Raw genomic sequence first — 22,104 nt, forward strand, 5'->3', positions numbered from 1 at the left:
ACTACTCTGGTTGCCCTTCAGCATTAGATCCAAGAAGGGACAAGAAAGAGCCTTTTGATACAGCCACCCCAAAACCCCTTGAAGGTGGCATATCTGAGGGCAGTTAGGAAAAGGCAGCATGGGGTGAGTGATGCAGAGTTTCAGGGAAGACCCTGCGGGCAGCCACTGCGGCAACCCCGCTGGAGATGGCCTCTATCTGGTTGTTGGGCGGAAGGTCGGTCAGACGCACAGTCATCGTTTTGGTTCACCTGCCTGGCCAGCACCTTCCCGTTGGAGGCATCCTGTTCAATTTGGGAAGGCAGTTTTCCAAAGCTGCAGCAGTCACCGACTCTCACCCCTTGCCCGGGAGAAATGAAGGATGGGTGGGAGAACCTGTGACACTTGGATTCAGCTTCGTAGGGTGGAGGTCAAAGCGGGGGCTGCCTGGACATGGGGGCTGGGCGATTCACTCTGTGTCCTCTTCCTCATACCACTGTTACTATATCCCGTTATCTATATCGTTATATCCCGGCTAGACTACTGTGTCAGCCTTCTCTCTGACCTCCCTTCCTCCTCTCTCGCCCCACTCCGGTCTATTCTTCACTCCGCTGCCCGGCTCATCTTCCTGCAGAAACGATCTGGGCATGTCACTCCCCTTCTTAAACAACTCCAGTGGTTGCCTATCAACCTCCGCTCCAAACAAAAACTCCTCACTCTAGGCTTCAAGGCTCTCCATCACCTTGCCCCTTCCTACCTCTCCTCCCTTCTCTCTTTCTACCGCCCACCCCGCACGCTCCGCTCCTCTGCCGCCCACCTCCTCACCGTCCCTCGGTCTCGCCTATCCCGCCGTCGACCCCTGGGTCACGTCCTCCCGCGGTCCTGGAACGCCCTCCCTCCTCACCTCCGCCAAACTGATTCTCTTTCCCTCTTCAAAACCCTACTTAAAAATCACCTCCTCCAAGAGGCCTTCCCAGACTGAGCTCCTCTTCCCCCTCTACTCCCTCTGCCATCCCCCTTTACCTCTCCGCAGCTAAAGCCTCATTTTCCCCTTTTCCCTCTGCTCCTCCACCTCTCCCTTCCCATCCCCAGAGCACTGTACTCGTCCGCTCAACTGTATATATTTTCGTTACCCTATTTATTTTGTTAATGAATTGTACATCGCCTTGATTCTATTTAGTTGCCATCGTTTTTACGAGATGTTCTTCCCCTTGACGCTGTTTAGTGCCATTGTTCTTGTCTGTCCGTCTCCCCCGATTAGACTGTAAGCCCATCAAACGGCAGGGACTGTCTCTATCTGTTGCCGACTTGTTCATCCCAAGCGCTTAGTACAGTGCTCTGCACATAGTAAGCGCTCAATAAATACTATTGAATGAATGAATGAATGAATATTACTATTTCTATTACCAATGGCCTGAGCGGGTCGTGCAGAGGAAACCTGTATGAACCAGGAGAAGCAGCATGGCCTAGTGGATAGGGCATGGGCCTGGGAGTCAGAAGGACTTGGGTTCTAATCCTGACTCTGCTATTTGTCTGCTCTGTGGCCTTGGACAAGACACTTAACTTCTCTATGCCTCAGTTCCCTCATCTGTAAAATGGGGATTAAGACTGGGAGCCCTATTTGGGACAGGAACTGTGTCCAACCCAATTACTTTGTATTTACCCCAGTGCTTAGAACAGTGCCTGGCAGATAGTAAGCACTTAACAAGCACCATAAAAAAAAAACACCACCCAAAAACCAAACAGGGTCTGGCTATGGCTTCATGCATTCATTCATTCATTCAATTGTATTTACCGAGCGTTTACTGTGTGCAAAACATGGTAGTAAGTGCTTGGGAGGGTACAGTATAACAACAAGCACATTCTCTGCCCCCAGCGAACTCATATTCTAGAGGGGGAGACAGACATTAATACAAATAAATAGATAAGTAAATAAATTACGGATTTATACATATGTGCTGAGGGGATGAGAGTGTGGATGAATGAAGGAGCAAATCAGGACGATGCAGAAGGGAGTGGGAGAAGAGGAGAGGAGGGCTTAGTCAGGGAAGACTTCTTGGAGGAGATATGCCTACAATAAGGCTTTGAAGTGGGGTGAGCAAGTATCTGTCTGAGGAAGGAGGGCTTTCCAGGCCAGAGGTGGGATTTGGGCACGAGGTCAGTGGCAAAACAGAAGAGATTGAGGTGTATTGAGGTTAGCATGAGAGAAACAAAGTCTGTGGGCTGGGTTGTAGTAGGAATAGCAAGGTGAGGTAGGAGGGGTCTTAGTGATTAAGTGCTTTAAAGCCAATGGTGAGGATTTTTTGTTTGATGTGGAGGTGGGTGGATAACCACTGAAGTTTTTTGAGGAGTGGGGAATCATGGTCTGAATGATTTTGAAGGAAAATCATTCGGGCAGCAGAATGGAGTACGGACTAGAGTAGGGAGAGACAGGAGGCAGGGAGGTCAGGAAGGAGGCTGCTGCAATATTCAAGGTGGGATAGGATAAGTGCTTCATTAATATGGTAGCAGTTTGGATGGAAGGAAGGGGTGGATTTTGGCATTGTTGTAAAAGTAGAACTGGCAGGATTTAGTGATGGATGGCTTGAATATGTTGGCGGAATGAGAGAGAGGAGTCAAGGATAATGCCAAGGTTATGCGCCTATGAGACTGGAAGGGTGGTGGTGCCATCAACAGTTATGGGAAAGTGAGCAGGAGGACAAGGTTTGAGTGGGAATATAAGAAGTTCAGTTTTAACCATATTAAGTTTGAGGTGACGGGAGGACATCCAAATAGAGATGTCTCGAAGGCAGGAGGAAATGTGAGAATGCAGAGAGGGAGATAGATCAGGACTAGAGATGTAGATTTGGGTATCTTCAGCATAGAGGTGGTATTTGAAGCCGAGTGAGCGAATGAGTTTTCCAAGGGATTGGGTGTAGAAGGAGAAAAGAAGGGGCCCAGAACTGAACCTTGAGGGACACCCACAATTAGGGTATGGGAAACAGAGGAGGAGTCCGTGAAAGAGACCAAGAACGAGAATGAGCTTCGTCTCGGGCCACAGAGCGCCTTGAAGGACTGAGGAGGCCTTCATCACACGGCCATGATTCTGTGTTCACTAGACACCTTGTGGGCACAGTTCCAGCCTGTTGGCTCCTTCGGGCCCTGCCACACGGGAAGTGGGGTTGGGCCAGGTGAAGGCCTAGCCCACTCGGGGCCTGACTTGGGCCAGCTCTTGGAATTCTGGGCCTGTAGACCTTGGTTCCGTGGGGCTTTCCCCCTCCCCCAGCCAGGAGTGAACCTCCTCCCTTGGCCTTGGAGGTGGAAATGGCACATGTGAGATTGATTAATGCACCTTTAAAAAGAAGTGGCAGTAATGGGCAGCTGAGAGGACTTTTGGAATGATCTGGCCTCCGGCCATTCACTCTGGGGTCATTTTTACGAGGCCCTTGGCTTCAGAGAAGCTCTCACTTGCCCACGTGGCGGGTTGAACGTGAGCGATCTGAAGTGAGATGTTGAGTGTTCAAGGGCCAGCACGTCAGTTCACTTCGTATCAGGTCACTTCCGCTAGTCATTGGGAAAACTGGTCATCCCTAGAAGTGAGAGCCAAACCAATTCTAGTAGGGTCCTCCCCTTCATGGGTGAGGATGGGGCTGGGGTCTTCTGCCTTCTCCACGTGGACGGAAAGACAGGAGGGCAACCATCAGCCAGTTGTTTGTAGTTTAGCATTCACGGAGATGTCTGACCCTTCCTTTCCTCCTTCCCCTTGGGGGATTCCACAGCCCCTAACCAACTGCTCTCCCATACCCCCAGCTCTTCCCCTTGCCCGACTCCCCACCTTTCCCTTTGTTTCCCCTCTTCTCTAGCCCATTGTAATTGCGTTGTAATCGCTGCTGCTAGCTGGCCTCCCTTGTAGTCAACAAACTTCCCTTTCTCTTGTCTTCCTCCACAAGCTTCCTCCCCTCTAACGTCCACTTCTGCTGGGCCTAGGCTGGAGGGGTCTGAGCTCTTTAGGGAAGAACCCAGAGGAGGAGCGGATGCTAGGAAACCAGGAATGGAGACTAAGAGAATTAGAGTTGAAAGATTGGCCAAGATTCATTCGTTCAATCAATCGTATTTATTGAGCGCTTACTGTGTGCAGAGCATTCATTCATTTATTCAGTCGAATTTATTGAGCGCTTTCTGTGTGCAGAGCACTGTACTAAGTGCTTGGAAAGTACAATTCAGAAATAGAGAGAGACAGTCCTTGCCCACACAGGGCTTACAGTCTAGAATGGGGGAGACAGACATCAAAACAAGTAAACAGGCATCAAAATGAATAGAATTATAGGTATTTCCCATCAAAACAAGTAAACAGGCATCAATATAAATAAATAGAATCATATGTATGTACATATATTCACAGGTGCAGGCGGGGGGGGGGGGGGTAGAACAAAGGGAGTGAGTCAGGGCAACGGGGTTGGGGGAGGGTGGGCTGAGGAAAAGTGGGAGGGCTTTGGGATGTAGGGGAACATTTGATATTTAGAGGGGGAACGTGGGTAGTAAGCCAATAATTTGATTGTTTTTCTCATAGTCGAGGTCAGAGAACCTCTGCAATCTTCAGTAGTTTAAAAGTGTCTTTGATCTTACAATAGGAGCATTACCCTGATACAATTTTAAACTCATGTATCATGTTTTCACTTGATTAATTAAAACCAGTTAGGAAATCTTACCCCTCATCTCAGACATTAGCGCTTTGTATTCTGTTTATTAAGGCCCTCTGTGTGCCTGGGGGAAGGATTAGACTGAAAGATATAGTCTCTGTCCTTATGTAGTTACAGTCCAATAGATAAGACGTTACAGTGTCATCATCAATGGTATTCATATGAATGCCTACTGAGTGCAGAGCATTGTGCCCAGCGTGCTCGGAGGAGTACAGTAGGGGTACAGTGATCATTAATAGAGACAAGATGCATCATGATCCTTGCCTCCCAGAAGCTTGTGATCTAAGCAGACCACATTTATAATTATTTACAAATAGTGGGAACCCAAGGAAGCAGTAAAATTTGCATCGGGATGAAAAAAAAAGCTAAATAAATAAAGCAACCGAAGAAATGAAGTAGAATCACTAGAGTTAGGAATGAAATAGATTGTAGTCGGTTTGACCGTGGTCTGGTCTGAAGAGATCGAGTGCGGATCACCCTAGCCCCAGTGGTCCGGAAAACCCCACCGGAGAGATGTTGGCAGTTGTCTGATGTGAGACCCCAAAGAAGCAGAGGGAACTCACCCCGTCAGCGTTTTACGAAGGAGATGGGGATCACTGAGAGGAGATGAGGCCAGTGGGAACACTAGGGGGTGCCGGCCTGCTGTGCTAAGTAGGGAGGGTCCTGGGGGAAGTAATGGAAAGCCTGGAATCGGTTTCCGCCAGAATAATCACTTCTTGGGATGACTAGGAGACAGCTTATTACCACATCTGACTTTGTATAAACACAAAGCACATTGGCTAAGTTCAGGGTTGTGATGTCATTTTTCATAGAGCGTGGGCTCTTGGACATGAGATGGCAGCAATTGAGAAGCTTGTAAGGATGTGGGGAGGGGGTGGAGGGAGACCCTTTTTCCTTCTGCCAGAGATTGTTGTGAAAGTTTCCTTTGCTCCAAACGCAGCATTTCAGAGCTAAGAAGCCAGTTTCCTTTTCAAAAAACATCACATGCCACTTATTATGTTGACAGTGGAATCAGAGGCATGTGTGTGTTTGTGTCTGAGTAAGCAAGCTTTCCTCACGCTCTTGTTCAGGGAAAAGAGCACTTCACTTTCAGTAGTTATGGCATCGGTTTCAAGCCATCAGGGGTAGTGTCCTTCTCTTCTCGGTCATTTCTGTCTTTGTGTCCCTTCAATCTTAAACCCTGCTCCAAATGGAAGACCTGTTGATCCAGCCGCCCACCAGCTCCCTTCGTGACGTACTATCATGAGTTACAGATTCATTGCCATTCTAACGTCTCTATTATGTCACACTGTGTCCACCCTGGACTTTTTCCTTGAAGGTATACGTTATGTCAAATGCTCTGCATATTTTAGTGGCAAGTCATTCCCACTTGTCCTGGGCTCCTAGCGTTTTCCCTGGCAGTTGATCGTCACTAGGGTACTAATTCAGGAACTCATTCACTTGCTGCATAAAAGGTTTTTCTGACTTTTTATTTTGGAGGGGTGGATGGCTGCTTAACTTTTGTCTTAATCGCGATCCCTTCCCTCCTTTTTAACACTGAGTATTGATTGTTTTCCAAGTACTCAGGGAGGGAAATCAAGTCAATCAATCAGTGGTGTTTATTGAGTGCTTACTGTCAACTGAGCACTCTACTGAGCACTTGGTGGAGAACAACAGAGTAAATTGACATGATCCCTGCACTTAGGGAGCAGTGGGGAGGAGGTGTATCACTTGTTTTGATGTATATATATCTCTCTAATTCTATTTATATTGATGCCTGTTGACTTGTTTTGATGCCTGTCTCCCCACTTCTAGACTGTAAACTGAGTGTGGGCAGGGATTGTCTCTCTTTATTGCTGAATTGTACTTTCCAAGCACACAGTGCAGTGCTCCGCACACAGTAAGCACTCAGTAAATACGAATGAGTGACTGAATTAATGAACATTAAAATAAATTACAGATAAGGGAAGCAACCAAAGGGGAAAAAGATGGGGCGATGAGAGGTTTTGAAGAAGATGTGATCAATCTATCTGTGTCAGTCAGTCACTGGTAGTTATTGAGCATTTAATGTGTTTTCCACAGAGCTTTAAAGAGAGCTGACTTGCTCCCTTTATCCATTCCCCCTTCCAGCCCTACAGCACTTTTGTGCATATCTGTAATTTATTTCTATTCATATCTGTCTCCCCCTCTAGACTGTAAACTCATTGTGGGTAGGGAATGTGTCTGTTACATTAATATATTCTTCTCTCCCAAGTGCGTAATACAGCGTTCTGCACACAGTAAGTCCTCAGTAAATACGATTGACTGAGTTGAGGAATGAATAGTTTTTTGGATGTGAAGAGGGAGAGAGTTTCAGGCACGGGGGAGGGTGTGAGCAAGAGGTCGCTGAGGAGAGATGAGAGCAAGGCACAGTGAATAGGTTGACTGTAGAGGAATGAAATGTATGAGTTGAGGTGTAATGGGGGAGGAGTGAGGATAAGTCCAGGGGAAGAGAGCTGATTAAATGCCTTCTGTTTGTTGGGGAGAGGGATGGACAATCTTTAGAAGTTTTTGATAAACATCTTGGCTGGTGGAAAGAGCAAGGACCTGGGCGTCAGAAGACCGGAGTTCACATCCTGCCTCCGCGACTTGTCTACCGTGTCACTTAAATTCTGGGACTCAGTTCCATCATCTGTAAAATGAGGATCGAGGACCTGTTCTCCCTTCTATGTAGTCTGTGTGGGCTATGTGGAACAGAGACTGCATCCCACCGGATTTTCTTGTATCCGCCCCATCGCTTAGGACAGTGTTTGACGCAGAGTAAACAATTTTTTTGAGGGGATGGGGAGGCCTGCAGAACGATGTTTTACAAAAAATGAACCAAGCAGTGCAGGGCAGTGTGGATCGGAGAAGGGTGAGGATGGGGACTGGAAGGTCAAAAGGTCGGCGAGGAGGCTGCTGGAGTGACCCGATCGGGATATGACAAGTGCTTGGACTTGTGTCGGCGGTTTGCTTGGAGCAGAAGGGGTGGATTCTGAAGGTGCTGCCGAGAAAGAACCGACACGTGTTCTCCCGGGCTGTTTGGTAAAGTTCCCTCTTCACCGACTCCGGTGCCGTTCGTGGGTTTAACTGTGCCAGTCTCGGCTGGTGAGATGCAGGGAATGACATCAAGGGAGCCATTTCCCAGGCTGCTGGCTTCCCTGCCAAATGGCCTGGTGCTGCTAATAGTAATAATAATAATAATATTTATTAAGCACTTACAATGTGCCAAGCACCTTACTAAGCACTGGGGTAGATGCAAGATAATCAAGTCGGACACAGTCCCTGTCCCATCCGGGGCTCATACTCTAGGAGGGAGAACAGGTTTTGCATCCTGATTTTACAGATGAGGAAACTGGCAAAAAAGATAAGCGACTTGCCCAAAGTCACACAGCAGGCAAGTGGTGGAGTCGGGATTAGAACCCAGGTCCCCTGACTCCCAGACCGGGCTCTTTCCTCTAGACCTCTGTCATTGGTGCAGGTTGAAAGAGAGAAAGGAGTCAAAGATGGTGCCAAGATACCAGAGAAAAATCTCCTTGTTGCCGCTCCCCACAAACTGAGTTGCCCCAGGGGAGAACAGGCTGAGGTTGTTACATCTCCCATTGTATTAATGTACTGGCTTAGCTCACTCAAGGACAAACTAATGTTAGGTATAAATATTTTGCATCTTCCCCCGAGTTTCTGAACGGTTCCATCAAACTCAAGTGGCTTACAGAAGGGATGTTTCGAGCTAGAACTTAATTCATGCAGGTGGGATTTTTAAAAATTTTTAACATTTCCTGGTATCATAATCATTGTCCTGAGTCCCAGCCAGCCAGTCAGTACCATGTCCCAGTCAGCCCAGGATTCCATCTCTGACCTTGGTACCCAAGGAACTCAGTGCTGAACTGATATTAGACTGTGAGCCCCTTTTGGGACAGGGACAGTGTCCAACCTGATTAATTTGTATCCACCCCAGTGCTTAGAATAGTGCTTGCCACTTACTAAGCACTTAACAAATGCAATAGCAGTGATGATAATAATGATGGTATTTACCCTGTATCCTCAGTCATGTCTCAGAATTAACCCAGTAGTGTCCCCTTGAATGACAGCTGCTGTCCAGGGATGCTGGTGGCTTGGTTTGCCCCCGTTCACCACCCTGCCTGCCAACGTAGGCCCTGGGAACCCTGGAAACTCTGAGGTCTCCAGAACAGCCTTCGGACTCGACACTGCTGGTCAAGTCAGAGTCCCTGGGACAAGCTCCTGGGTGAAAGCAGGAAGCAGGGGTGGCCTAGAGGAGAGAGCACAGGCCTAGGAATTGCTTGCTGTGTGACCTTGGGCAAGTCACTTAATTTATCTGTGCCTCAATTTCCCCATATGTAAAATAGGGATACCTCTTCTCTCTCCTACTTAGACTGTGAGCCCCATGCGGGACAGGGACTGTGTCCGACCTAATTAATTGGTCTCTACCCCAGCATTTAGAACTTAGTGAGCACTTAACAAATACCATTAAAAAAAAGGTAATAATGATTGTGACCTGATTTCCACATAATCAGAATCGGGGCAGAGATTAGGTTCCAAGCAAACAAGAGAAAAGCCTTTATCTCTTAGACTGTCTCAAAGCAAGCCTGCAGCCTGCAATAGCAGCTAATTCAAGAGAGGGTTGGAGAGCTTCAGGGGTTCAGTAATGGTCTCTTGGGAGAAAGTTGGGATGAAGAGGGAGAAGTTGAGGGTGTTGAATGGGGTCCTGCCCTCAACATGAGCACATGATTCCTCCCACTTTCCCAGGGCTCCTGCTGGAGATAGAATCCTGGGTCACCTGGACTGTGGTTCAGACCTAATTGTTGTATTGTACTCTCCCAAGCACTTAATAAGTGCTCTGCACAGAGTAAGTGCTCCATAAATGCGAATGAAAGAATGGAGACAGTCTTCCATTCTCGAATGGTAGTTTTGTTGGAACGAGCAGCTCCTGCCCACATGAAATTGGCACACACTGAACTTTCTGTGGCTCAGGTTTCGCTGGTGCAGCCCCTGAGCATACAGCCCCATGTTAGACTGACTTCCTAGTTCCAGTGGAAGTCTAGGTCAGGGGATGCCTACATTTTTGGGGCATTGTCTAAATTCTCCCCAGGCTACTCGTGTTCCTTCACTCCTCACCCTCTCTGGTGCCATTCACGGGTTTAACGGTGCCGGTCTGGTCTGGTGAGATGCAGGGAATGATGATGTCAGAGGAGCCATTTTCCAGGTTGCTGGCTTCCCTGCCAGATGGCCTGGCGCTGGGTCCAAGTAATGTATAGCTGGTGACTTCCTCATCTGTAGAGAAACAGCATGGCATAGGGGATAGAGCATGGGCCTGGGAGGCAGGTCATAGGTTCTAATCCCAGATCCGCCACTTGTCTGCTGAGTGACCTTAGGCAAGTCACTTAACTTCTCTGTGCCTCAGTTCCCTCATCTGTAAAATGAGGATTAAGACTGTGAGCCCCATGTGAGAGAACCTGATTACTTCGTATCTACCCCAGTGCTTAGAACAGTGCCTCCTACATAGTAAGTGCTTAGCAAATACCATCAGCATCATCAGTAGGGGCAGAGGTTGTTCCAGGCCCCATGATTAGGGACTGGCTGGATCCTTCTCTGGCCAGAGGATGCCCAGGGTGGCTGCTCCATGAGGGAAAGAGCAGAGAGGAGGTGGCAGTTGGAGGGAGGGGGAAGAGCCATAGGCTAACAGGATCTGGCAGCTGGCAGCAGGCGGATGACCGCAGGCGCTCATTCCCTCAGAAACGACCCCACCGGGCCTTTTCAAGCTTGTCGAGGAAACACATCCAGTCCTGACATCCTGTCTCGCTTACGCAGGGCGCTTCTGATGTTAGCGTAAACCGCTTCCCCCTTTTGAATGGGGGAACTTGCTCTAAGTTTAAAACTGGGTCAACCCATTGAACTTCCCAGCCCCCTCTGGAAGAGTAGAAGCAGTGTTGGACCACTGGCTGAGAGTGGGCCTGCCTGGCTGTCAGAGAGGTGCGCGCCAAAAGGAATGGCGGGGACCTTTAGAGCCCCCAGGGGAGCAGTGAGGGAAACGTGGGCTCCTGGGAAAGGAAGAAATCATGCCGGTGCATGAGGAAACACCGCATCCTGGGAGATGGTGAAGGCGTCTCTTCGAAGTTGGTCAGGCCCAAGGCTCTCTGTCCGCCCTTTTAACGAATGAGAAATGGGGCCTAGTTTCGTTACTTAACTCGACAACCCACCCCCAACCCCACCTTAAATTGTCAATCTCCCACTACAACCCGACCCGCACGCTTAGCTCCTATAACGCCAACCTGCTCATTGTACCTCACTGTCATCTCTTTCCCTGCCAATCCCTCACCCACGTCCTGCCTCTGACTTGGAACTCCCTTCCCATTCATATCTAACAGACCGCCACTTTCCCCACATTCAAAACCTTATTAAGCTCACATCTCCCCCGAGAAGCCTTCCCTGATTAACCTTTCATTTCCCCAACTATTCACCCTCCCATCTGTTACCTCTGCACCTGTGTCTGTACCCTTTAAGCCCTTTGATTCTCTTCTCACCCCAACCCCTCATCATCCTTAATCGCTTGAACACTCACCTCACCCCAACCCCACAGCACTTTAAGTACGCATCCTTATACTTTGTCATTTCCCCTGTCTGTAGTTTATCTCAATGTCTGTCTGTTTCCCCAGCTAGATTGAATTGTACTTTCCAAGTGCTTAGTACAGTGCTCTGCACAAAGAAAACACTCAAGAAATAGGATTGAATGAATGAACTAGACTGTAAACTCCTAAGGGCAGGAATTGAGCCCATTAACTCGATTCCCAGTTGCTTGGTATGGTGCTCCATACATAGTAAGTGCTTAATGATTACCATCAGTCAATTGATTGAGTTAATTGGTTGATTGGAAAGGCGGTGAGAGAATAATAATAATAATAATAATAATGTTGGTATTTGTTAAGCGCTTACTATGTGCCGAGCACTGTTCTAAGCGCTGGGGTAGACACAGGGGAATCAGGTTGTCCCACGTGGGGCTCACAGTCTTAAACCCCATTTTACAGATGAGGTAACTGAGAAGTGTGGGAACCCTTGGGGTTGTGTAATAGGACTGGGTGGTGGCAGGGGCATTCAGGGAAAAGCATTCCAAAACTTGCCCACCCTTTTTCCTCCTGAAGGGTTACCAAGTCTGGCAGCGGGCAGGGCGGTGGCAGTCACGCCACGTGGCGTCCTGTATGGGATGACTAATTCCATATGACGACATTGGCTGGGGTGGAGGAGCAGCATTTTCTAGCATTTCCAATGCTCATGTGGGCCTGTATTGGGAATGCCGCCCGATCCATCTCTTTACCTCATCCTGAAACATTTTCGGGGCCCGTCTAGCACTCTGTCCGCACTGACTTGCAGCCTTCTAATTTGGTAAGCCTCAGCCACCTCAAATATGTCCCAGGAGGAATTGCGTCTCGCAACCGCTTCGGAAACTGACCTCCCCTGGAAGGGTTCGGTAGCTTCAAGGATGGGTGCCTGAAACCCAGATTAAACCATCTTTTATGCCTGGATTCCCGAGAGTGAAATCACCAGGGAAACATTCCTCATTTGGCTGGGGAAATCTTGGTGGCAAGGCAGTGGCAAAAATTAGATCGCTTGGAAGGGAGGGGATTTTTGCAGGCCACTCCTTAAAAATCGACCCCGGAGACATGTTAAAGTGGATCTCAATCAATCAATTAATCCATGGTATTTATTGAGCACCTACTCTGTGCAGAGCACTGCACTGGGTGCTTGGGAGAGTACAGTACTAAGAGAATTTAGCAGATACCTTCCCTGCCCATATAGACTTTGCAGCCTAGAGATCTCAATTTGAAAAGCTTGTGACAAGCCTGCACAAGGGCTTAATCTCTAGGGGGTAAGAAACCTAGAAACCAATTTACAGTTTGGAAAATTAACCACCGGGTGATAGTAGGAAAATAAATTTTTCTAGTTGAAAAGTACCTCAATGACAGTGCAAGTTAGCATGGCACCTTCTACTGTAAAGAGCCCATTTCCAGGCCAGATGTGTTAAGATCTTTTTTTAAAAAACTTTTTCTTTTTTAAGTGGTATTTGTTAAGCATTTACCTTATGCCAGGCACTGCACTAAGCGAGGGGCTGATGCAAGATAATTGGGTTGAACACAGTCCCTGTCCCACTTAAGGCTCACAGTCTGAATCCCCATTTTACAGGTGAGGGAACTGGAACCCAGAGAAATTGTGACTTCTCAAAGGTCGCACAAGTGGAAACCCAGTGAAGTTGTGACTTTTCCAAGGTTGCACAAGTGGAGCTTTGGCTTCAAAGCTCTCCATCACCTTGCCACCTCCTTCTTCACCTCCCTTCTCTCCTCCTCCAGCTCAGCGCTCACACTCCGCTCCTTTGCCTCCACTAACCTCTTCACTGGGCTTCATTCTCGCCTGTCCCGCCATCGACTCCTGGCCCATGTCCTCCCTCTGGCCTGGAATGCCCTCTCTCTTCACATCTGCCAAAATAACTCTCTTCCCCTCTTCAAAGCCCTACTGAGAGCTCACCTCCTCCAGGAGGCCTTCCAGACTGAGCCCTCACTTTCCCTCTGCTCCTCCTCCCCTCCCCATTGCCCCTATTCTGCTCTAACCCCTTCTCCTCCCCACAGCACTTGCATATAATAATAATAATAATGATGGCATTTGTTAAGCGCTTACTATGTGCAAAACACAGTTCTAAGCGCTGGGTAGGATACAAGGTGATCAGGTTGTCCCACATGGGGCTCACAGTCAATCCCCATTTTACAGATGAGGTAACATGTTTGTACATATTTATTGCTCTATTTTATTAATGATGTGCATTTTTCTGTCGTTCTATTTATCTATTTTGATGGTAGTGATGCCTATTTGTTTTGTTGTCTGTCTCCCTCTTGTAGACTGTGAGCCCATTGTTAAGTAGGGATTATCTCTATCTGTTCCCAAATTACACTTCCCAAGCACTTAGTACAATGCTCTGCACACAGTGCTCAATAAATACAATCGAATGAATGAATGAACAGCGTGCCGGGCTTAGAACCCAGGTTGTCTGACTTCCAGGTCCGTGCCCTTTCCACAAGACCACATTGCTTCTCGTTTTGTGGTGAACATGTCTTTTTCTGAGGTGGGGAGTGGGCACGATTCACTTTCTGCATTCCATTCCTGGTGGGGCCACTTTTAGCCTAGCAGCATGGCCTAATGGAAAGAGGACGGGCCTGGGAGTTAGAGGACCTGGGTTCCAGCTCTGCGTCGGACCTGCTGTGTGACTTTGGACAAGTCACATCACTTCTCTGTGCCTCAGTAACCTTCGTGGGCAGAATTCAGTACCCCTTCTCCCTCCTACTTAGATTGTGAGCCCCATGTGCGGCCTGATTGGTGTCTATCTACCCTAGCACTTAGTGTTCTATTTGGCACATAGTAAGCAGCTAACAAATATGCCAATTATTATTATTTATTAATTTAGTGTGCATTTTGTTGGAATCGTTTGGTTCTTGACCTGCCAGATGCCTCGCTTCCTAGATTGGTCGTAGATCGTGTCTACCAACTCTGTTATACTGTACTCTCCCAAGCGTTTAATACGGTGGTCTGCACAGAGTAAATGCTCAATAAGTACTATTGATTGATTGCTATATTGTGGTTGGTTGCCCTGTCTCCCGGCACTCCTTTCTCCTTTTCTCTGTCTTCCTCTCTGTCCCCTCCTGACCCCATCAGATAAAGCTTTCTCAACCTCCCACCCTCCCCATCGTTTGAAGGACAAACTTGGAACATCTGGGTGCTGCCCTTCAATGGCAGCAAACCCATAATTTGTGTTTGCCTCTGCCAGGGTTGGACTTAGGGACTTCTACGCGCGTTTCTTGTGCCCCCGACCATCAGCGTCCCCTTGAATTTACTCAGCAGGGAGTGAGGAGGGTCCGCCCCCCACCTCAGGGCTCATACACGTTGGTTGAAACTTTCAGAATACCTAAGAGCAGACCTTCAGGCCCGATCCCAGCTTCTGAGGGGTAGTGTAGGGGGACGTGTAGGGGGAAGTGGAGTGAGACGAAGGGGCGAGAGTAGGGAAGAGCTGAGGGAAGGCAAAGAGGGAAAGACTAGCCATTCTCTCTTGTGCTTTCTCGTGGCCAACTCAGGTGGACTGACGCTGGGACTCATTTTCTCCTCTGGTTCTAAAGTGACCACACCAGATCGCCAGAGAGCTGGACCCCTTTCTCCCCTGCAGACGGACTTTCCAGCCCCCTGTTGCAGTGCTTTTGCTATTGAATGCCATGAAAAGTATCTTTCCCTCCCTATCTGCTTGAAATGGGCAGTACCCCCACCCCTTGTCACCAAGCACTTGGCAGCCACGGCCACTTCTGCATGAAAGGATGATGATAATTAGGTCTTTGTTTTTGGCTGGCTGCCTCCCTGCCCCTGCTGAATCAGCCACTGACTTTTCCTCTTCCTCGGGCAATCCACTTCATTGTTTTAGCTGCTATTCCCTAAAAGAAGTAATCAATCAGTGGTATTTATAGAGGGCTTACGTTGTGCAGAGCACTATACTAAATCCTTGGGCCAGAGTTGGTCTACATGTTCCCTGCCCCAAAAGGAGTTTACAGCCTAGAAGGGTCTTACAGTCTGGGAAAGCAGAGAACAGTTTTGGCCGCTGCAGTGTCATTCGTGGGAGATCCAACGCTAATATAGTGCTCTGCACACAGTAAGTGCTCAATAAATGCGATTGAATGAATGAGTTCAGAACAATTGGCCCCTTTCTTGCACGGGTTTAAGTGTTAGAAAAGCAGTGTGGCCTAGTGGAAAGAGGTCGGGCCTGGAGTCAGAGGACGTGAGTTCTAATCCCAGTTCTGCCACAGACCTGCTGTGTGACTTTGGACAAGTCACATCATTTCTCTGTGCCTCAGTTCCCTTCGTGGCAGAATGAGGATTCAGTACATGCTCTTCCTCCTACTTAGATTGTGAGCCCCATGTGGGACCTGATTGTTGTGTATCTACCCTAGCGCTTAGTGGTGTGTTTGGTACATAGTAAGCAGTTAACAAATACCCCAATTATATTATTATTCCCTGGGCGTCATTTTCCTGTTCTGAAAATGGGCATTCAATACCCGTTCCCCCTCAGAATGTGAGTCCCACGTGGGATGGGGACTATGCCTGGCCTGATTTATCTTGCATCCACCCCTAGCGCTTTGGACAGTGCTTGGCACATAGCCCTTAACATATAACATTATCATCATCATCAACTGTCACATAAACGTGCGCCTCAGGTTCAAATTACCAACTGTGCCAAGCTACAACATCGACACCTGCTTATGCGATTCACCCAATGCGATTTTGGTCTTAAACGAATGAATGAAGTCTCTTTGAAGCCTACACTTCATTTATCCGCAGACCTGTCAGCGTTTATAGCCAAATGAAACACGAGATCCGGTTTAAAGAAACATTTTGGCCATGTGTGAAACCCGGCGCCCTCTGTGTTTCTTCCATAAATTGCCCAAGAGCCAGTAAGAGTGTGAAGCACCCTACTGATGTCTTTCAGTAGAGCTGCTGAGAAAAGTGAATTTTAGTAATTCTAGATTGCTCAGGACATTGCATTGTAAGGGCCTGGGGGGCATGGGAATCAAAGGTGGGTGAGGATCGCCTTTCCTTTGGGTAGTTTTTCAAATTCAAGATGGAAATTCGATCCCAAATGAGCTGGAGTAAAATAAAAAAAAGTTAGGATTACAACTAATGACTGAATCCAATAACTTCTTCAGTGTTACCCCAATTGGGTTGGATTTGGCCAAATTGGGATTCATTCACTACTTTTGTGTTGGGTTCTCTCAGGGGGCTTTTTCCTCTATATAGAATATAGTGTGATTCTTCCCAGTTGCTTGGTTATCCTCTTATTCATTCCCCTTATTCATTCAGTCAGTCATATTTATTGATCAAGTCTCCCTTGACCCTGCCTAGTTCATTCATTTGTATTTATTGAACACTTAATGTGTCCAGAACACTGCACAAAACACTTGGGAGAGTACAGTATAACAGTAAGCAGACACATTCCCTGCCCACAGTGAGTTATAGTCTAGATGGGGAGACAGACATTAATATAAATAAATATATGTCCATAAATACTGTGGGGCAGGAAGTGGGAAGGGAGCAAGTCAGGGTGATGCAGAGAGGAGTAGAAGAAGAGAAAAGGAGGGCTTAGTCAGGGAAGACTTCTTGGAGGAGGTTTGCCTACAATAAGGCTTTTTGAAGCCTGGGAAAGTAATTGTCAGATTTGAGGAGGGAGGGCCAGAGGAAGGATGTGGGAGAGGGCTTTAGTGGTGAGGTAGTTGAGATTGAGGATCAGTGAGAAGATTAGCATTAGAGGAGCAAAGCCTGCGGGCTGGGTTGTAGTAGGAGAATAGTGAAGTGAGATAGGAGGGGGCAAGGGGATTGACTGCTTTGAAGCCACTGGGAGGAGTTTTTGTTTGATGTGGAGTTGAATGGGCAACGACTGGAGGTTCTAGAGGAGTGGGGAAATATGGACTGAATGCTTTTGTAGAAAAATGATCTGGGCAGCAAAGTGAAGTGTGGACTGGATAGGGGAGAGACAGGAAGCTGGGAGGTCAGGAAGGAGGCTGATACATTAAACCCAGTGTGTGTGTGTGTATGTTTATCTCTCCTAATTTTAATGGCTCTTGTTAAGTGCTTACTATGTTAGATACAAGTTAATCAGGCTGCTTACAGTTCTTGTCCCACCTAAGTAGGAGGGAGAAGGGGTTTTTAATTCCCTTTTTGCAATTGAGGAAACTAAGACCCTGAGAAGTTAAGTGACTTGCCCAAGGTCACGCAGCAGACAGATGGGACTGGGATGGAAGCCAGGTCCTCTGACTTCTACACCTGTGCTTTATCCACTAGACCCTGCTGCTTACCCAGGTTAGAGAAGTCAGAGCAGTACCGAGAGCGAGCTAGAGGGAGAGAGAGAAGGAGAGGGCTGTGCACTATGGAATCCAGCCCAATCAATCAATTAATGGTATTTATTGAGCCCTTACTCTGTGCAGAGCACTGTTCTAAGTGCTTGGAAAGCACAGTACAACAGAATTAGCAGGCTCGTTCCCTGCCCTCAGCGAGCTTACAGTCTAGAGATAGATTTAGGGAAACTTCCACATCTTGCATCCCCCAACCCATGTGTCCAGACCCCTTGTCCCTCGAGGTCAAGAGGGAGAAGGGTCACTGACCGAGCTCTTGCCCCGGGCAGGGGACAGACTGTGGCCCAGTGCCCCCAGTTCTCCTGTAACGAGGGGGTTGCATCTGTGGGAGGCTTTAGATAAAGGAAGACTCTCCCTTAGGTTCTTGCCCATCCCAATGCCATGCACCCAGGCAGTTCCTTCCGAGAACACAGCGCACAAAGCCAAAACACGTTAGGGCGGCTAGAAGAATGTTCCCTTGTTCCCTAACGGTGTTCTGGCTGAGCTGTGGTGGGGAAAACCATATTGAAGCAGAATGAGGGGTATATATTCTCCGTTAAGCCCATAGGCATTTCAGTAATGCCATTGGAATTCCCAGACATCCTATTTGGGCACTGAGGAAGGAGAGGGGAGACCAGCCTCTCCTCTCAAGGAACTCCCAGGGGCATTGGCAAGGTAAAAGTGTGGCTTGCAAAACCAAGTGGGCATTCGGACAAGAGAAGGATGGGAAAGAGAAGCAACGGGAGACAGGCTGGGCCTTAAACCAACAGTTAACCTGGTTCCTAGGGTTAACTAGCATTTTAAATTGGGACTTTGGTCAGGGCCTGCGGCTTCTGGTTCCAGCGGAGGTGGGAAGAATGCCAGAATGTCTGCCTCAATAACCTGGAGGTGCCAAGAGAAGAGGCTTTAATCAAGTCAGGAGCATCCTTCCTCAATCAGTCGGTGGTTTTACTGAGCACTTCCATGTACAGAGCACTGTTCTAAGTGCTTCGGGGAGTGCAGTACAGTTGATATGATCTCTGCCCACCTTGAGCAAACAGGCTCGTGGTGAGGCAGAAAACAACCTAAATTAGGGGCACGGTGAGCTGTTGTCCTGTTGGATGTGTCAGAGGAGAACAGTGTAAATATTTCTATATTGCCCGCGGATTTCATTTTATTTCGAACAGTGACTCTAGATTAGTCAGAGGCACTAGAGTGATCACCGTTGTCTCGATTCTAGGGAAGTCCTCCAGGTTTTAGTGCCTGCTTAGTGATTTATCCATATGTATTTTGTGGGTAAAACAATTCCAGATGTGTCTTCAAGCTTTCCTAACCCCAAAATATTATGCAGGCAGGAATGTGAAATAATAGACCACTTTGAGACCGGCCAAAAACATTTCAGTAACAATCCAGGGCAGAGCTGGCCAGAGGCCAGTCGGATACGCTATTCCCTCACGTCACCCTGCCATCGATCCCCTCGCCGGGCCTTTGACTTGCTTGCATGGGAAAGTGTCTGTTGTTTCCGAATGTTCACGATTCTGCCCTGGACCCCAGGCCCCTGACTCCAGAGGAAATTGCTCAGAGGCGAGAGCTTGCCCGGCGGAGGCACGCAGAAAAGCTGGCCGCTGCTCAGGACCAAGTCTCCTCGGCCCAGGCCCCCAAGGGCTCCGCATCGGAATCGACTGCAAGCGACGAGGCCACGAAAGGTATCCTTTCATTCCCTGGGTCTGCTTTTATTAGGGGCGATTTTAGGTCTTTCAGTCATTCGGTTCTGCAGCCCTGCTCTTAGTAAGAAGAACAGGAAAAAGTGGAATTGGGGTCTTTGCTAAGCATGTACTAAGTGCCCAACTGAGCTCAGCCCTGGGGTGGCTACAAGGCAGGACGAGATCAAGAATGGTCTGCCCCGTGTGGGGCTCTCATACTCTAAAGGGGAGGGAGAATGGTTATCTTGTCCCCATTTTGCAGATGAAAAAACTGAAGCCCAGAGAAGTGAAGTGACTTGCCCAAAATCACACAGCAGGCAAGTGGCAGAGTTGGTCTTCGAACCCAGGTCTTCTGACTCCCGGGCCTGTGCTTTTTCCACTAGGCCACACTGCTGCTCTGTTACTCTTCAGGGCAGAGTTTGGGACCCCATTGCCTTTATGTAGTGAATTAGGCATTTTATCTCCCTATTGGAGGAATGTCACCCTGTCAGTCAGTCAATCAATCAGTGATATTTACTGAGCACTAGCTATGTGCAGAGCACTGTACTAAGAGTGTGGCTGATACAACAGACACGTTCCCTTGCCCATAACAAGCACCAGCAGGCTTCCCCCCAACCTAACCCTCAGGCCAGGGCCTGGATAGACACGAACTAGTAGGCCTCACCCCTGGGACTTGGGGAGAGAGCCTCAGGCCCTCTGAGAGGCACAATAGCCTTAGAGCGGGAGAATCCCCACCCCACCTTCTGGGGAAATCATCGACCGATCAATCATTGGCAATTATTGAGAGCTTATTGGGTGCAGAGCACTGGATTAAGTCTGTGGGAGAGTACCGTATCACAGAGCTGGTAGACACGTTCCCTCACCCAAAGCAACTCGGCTCACCTCACATAGCTCAGCTTCCCTCCGGCCGAGAGAGGACGGGGCCCAGTCTAAGACCGTTACGTGTGGAAGCCGAGGACACTCCACTCCGGTTCTGAATGACCACTATATTTAAGTGAGCGCTTACTGATCTAAGTGATTGGGAGAAGACAATTCAGTAGAATTGAGAAGCAGCATGGAATAGTGGACAGAGCATGGGCCTGGGAGTCAGGAGGTCATGACTTCTAATCCCAGCTCCGCCACTTCTCTGCTCTGTGACTTTGGGCAAGACACTTCACTTCTCTATGCCTCAGTTTCCTCATTTATAAAATGAGGAACGAGATGGTGAGCCCCACGTGGGACAGGGACTGAGTCCAACCCGCTCTGTATCCACCCCAGTGTTCAGTGCAGTGCCTGGCACTTAGTAAGTGCTTAACAAATACCATAATTATTATTATTAGAATTGGTAGAAACAATCCCTGCCCACAAGGAGGTTACAGTCTTGCTGGGGAGAGCCTGATCAAACTCTTATCTGCTTCCTGCTTGTCTGGGATGAGGATGCATCTGGCCTTTTGGCTCTTAAGCTGTCCTCTTCCCCAACTCCTCGTATATCAGTCTCTCTCTGACCTGGTGTCTCCTCCCGGCTTCCGTCCCCGACCCACCCCAGAGCCTGTCCCTCAGCCGCCAGATCCTTCCAGTCCAGATCTGATCGAGACGGCCGGTGAGGCGGGGCGGGGGCGGAGGAGGATCCTGACCCTGCAGGAACCATTTTTACACCTCATTATTCCTTCATTTCGATCAGGTGCCGAGCTACAGCTCCCTGGTCAGATGGAGAGCTTGACACTAAAACCAGGGGAACAGGAAGCCGACAACAAAGAGTCTTTCATCGCTTTTGCTCGAGTATTCAGCGGGGTGGTGCGCAAAGGGCAAAAGATTTTCGTCCTGGGACCCAAGTATGATCCTGCTGAATTTTTGCAGAAGGTAAGAGATGGCAGCCCCCATTTGCAGAGTTTGGGATCCATCCACGGGTCCGGGCTAATAGGGTAGAATAGGTGTTTGTCCTAAGGGGGGTTGGCGATTTTTATCCGTGAAGGGGGTTGGATTTTGTCACTTAATGTTTTCCTCCCAAGCAGTGCAAATGGATTTTTCTTCAAGAGCTTGATTCTGCCCAGGGTGCTTTGCCTATCATTTCCAGAATGATCTAGAGCGAACAAATCCGATCCACTAGGAAAGAGCTTTGCATACCCTCCTGCCCCTCGCTGGTCTGGGGTGCCCACCTAATTCTACAGAGGCCCAGAGTCGCAGCTTTTTCTCATTATTGGTAACGGACAGCCATATTTCCTGGGAACAGTAAAGGGAAAATTCATTGCGGTGGTGTCTTCAGAAGCAACAGTGACATTTTTGGCATTGAGAAAACATATTCTATCAATTTTAGCTCCCTAAATCCACCCCTGAAATTTCAGGGCAGAATGATTTGTTGGGGGCCGACTAGTTAGAGTTTGCACATCCTGGTTTAAACAAGAAGAAGCGTGTACACCGCAAACACATGGGTGCAATTCCAAACCCTCCGAGAAGTTAACTGGGTGGTGGTGGAATTTTTGAAAGCCCATATGGGATTATTGTGGCAACTTGGCCTGTGCCTCCAAGTGGTATGATACCCAGCTCCCAGCTCTCTGTTATCACTGAGAGGCTTGGGCTTTTTGTAGATAATTCCGGACCCCCATCTCCTCAGGCTGGGGTTTTGCCTAGGCAAGTGAAGGGTTTGCGTAGCAGGAAGGTTCCTTCGGGTGGCCCTCTCCACCAAATTCACTCTCAACCCCTGCCTTTGCTAGCTTGCTTGCTGGGCTGCCGGCTTCTGACAGGACCTCTTAATAATAATAATAATGTTGGTATTTGTTAAGCACTTACCATGTGCAGAGCACTGTTCTAAGCGCTGGGGGAGATACAGGGTCATCAGGTTGTCCCACGTTAGGCTCACAGTTAATC

The 22,104-nt window shown here is 48.4% G+C and overlaps 1 protein-coding gene across 3 annotated transcripts in view; it reads left to right on the plus strand.

Moving 5' to 3' along the window:
* EFL1 (elongation factor like GTPase 1) overlaps positions 1 to 22,104 on the plus strand; it is a 235,451-nt gene that overhangs the window by 57,933 nt on the left and 155,414 nt on the right. For all 3 annotated transcript variants that reach the window (XM_029065776.2, XM_029065778.2, XM_029065777.2), the window contains exons 13-14: positions 19,112 to 19,263; positions 20,921 to 21,099. In XM_029065776.2, coding sequence (XP_028921609.1) covers positions 19,112 to 19,263; positions 20,921 to 21,099 — 331 coding nt within the window. The remainder of the gene's footprint in view (positions 1 to 19,111; positions 19,264 to 20,920; positions 21,100 to 22,104) is intronic.

This window comes from Ornithorhynchus anatinus, chromosome 5 (genome assembly GCF_004115215.2).
Source record: "Ornithorhynchus anatinus isolate Pmale09 chromosome 5, mOrnAna1.pri.v4, whole genome shotgun sequence".
NCBI lineage: Eukaryota > Metazoa > Chordata > Mammalia > Monotremata > Ornithorhynchidae > Ornithorhynchus > Ornithorhynchus anatinus.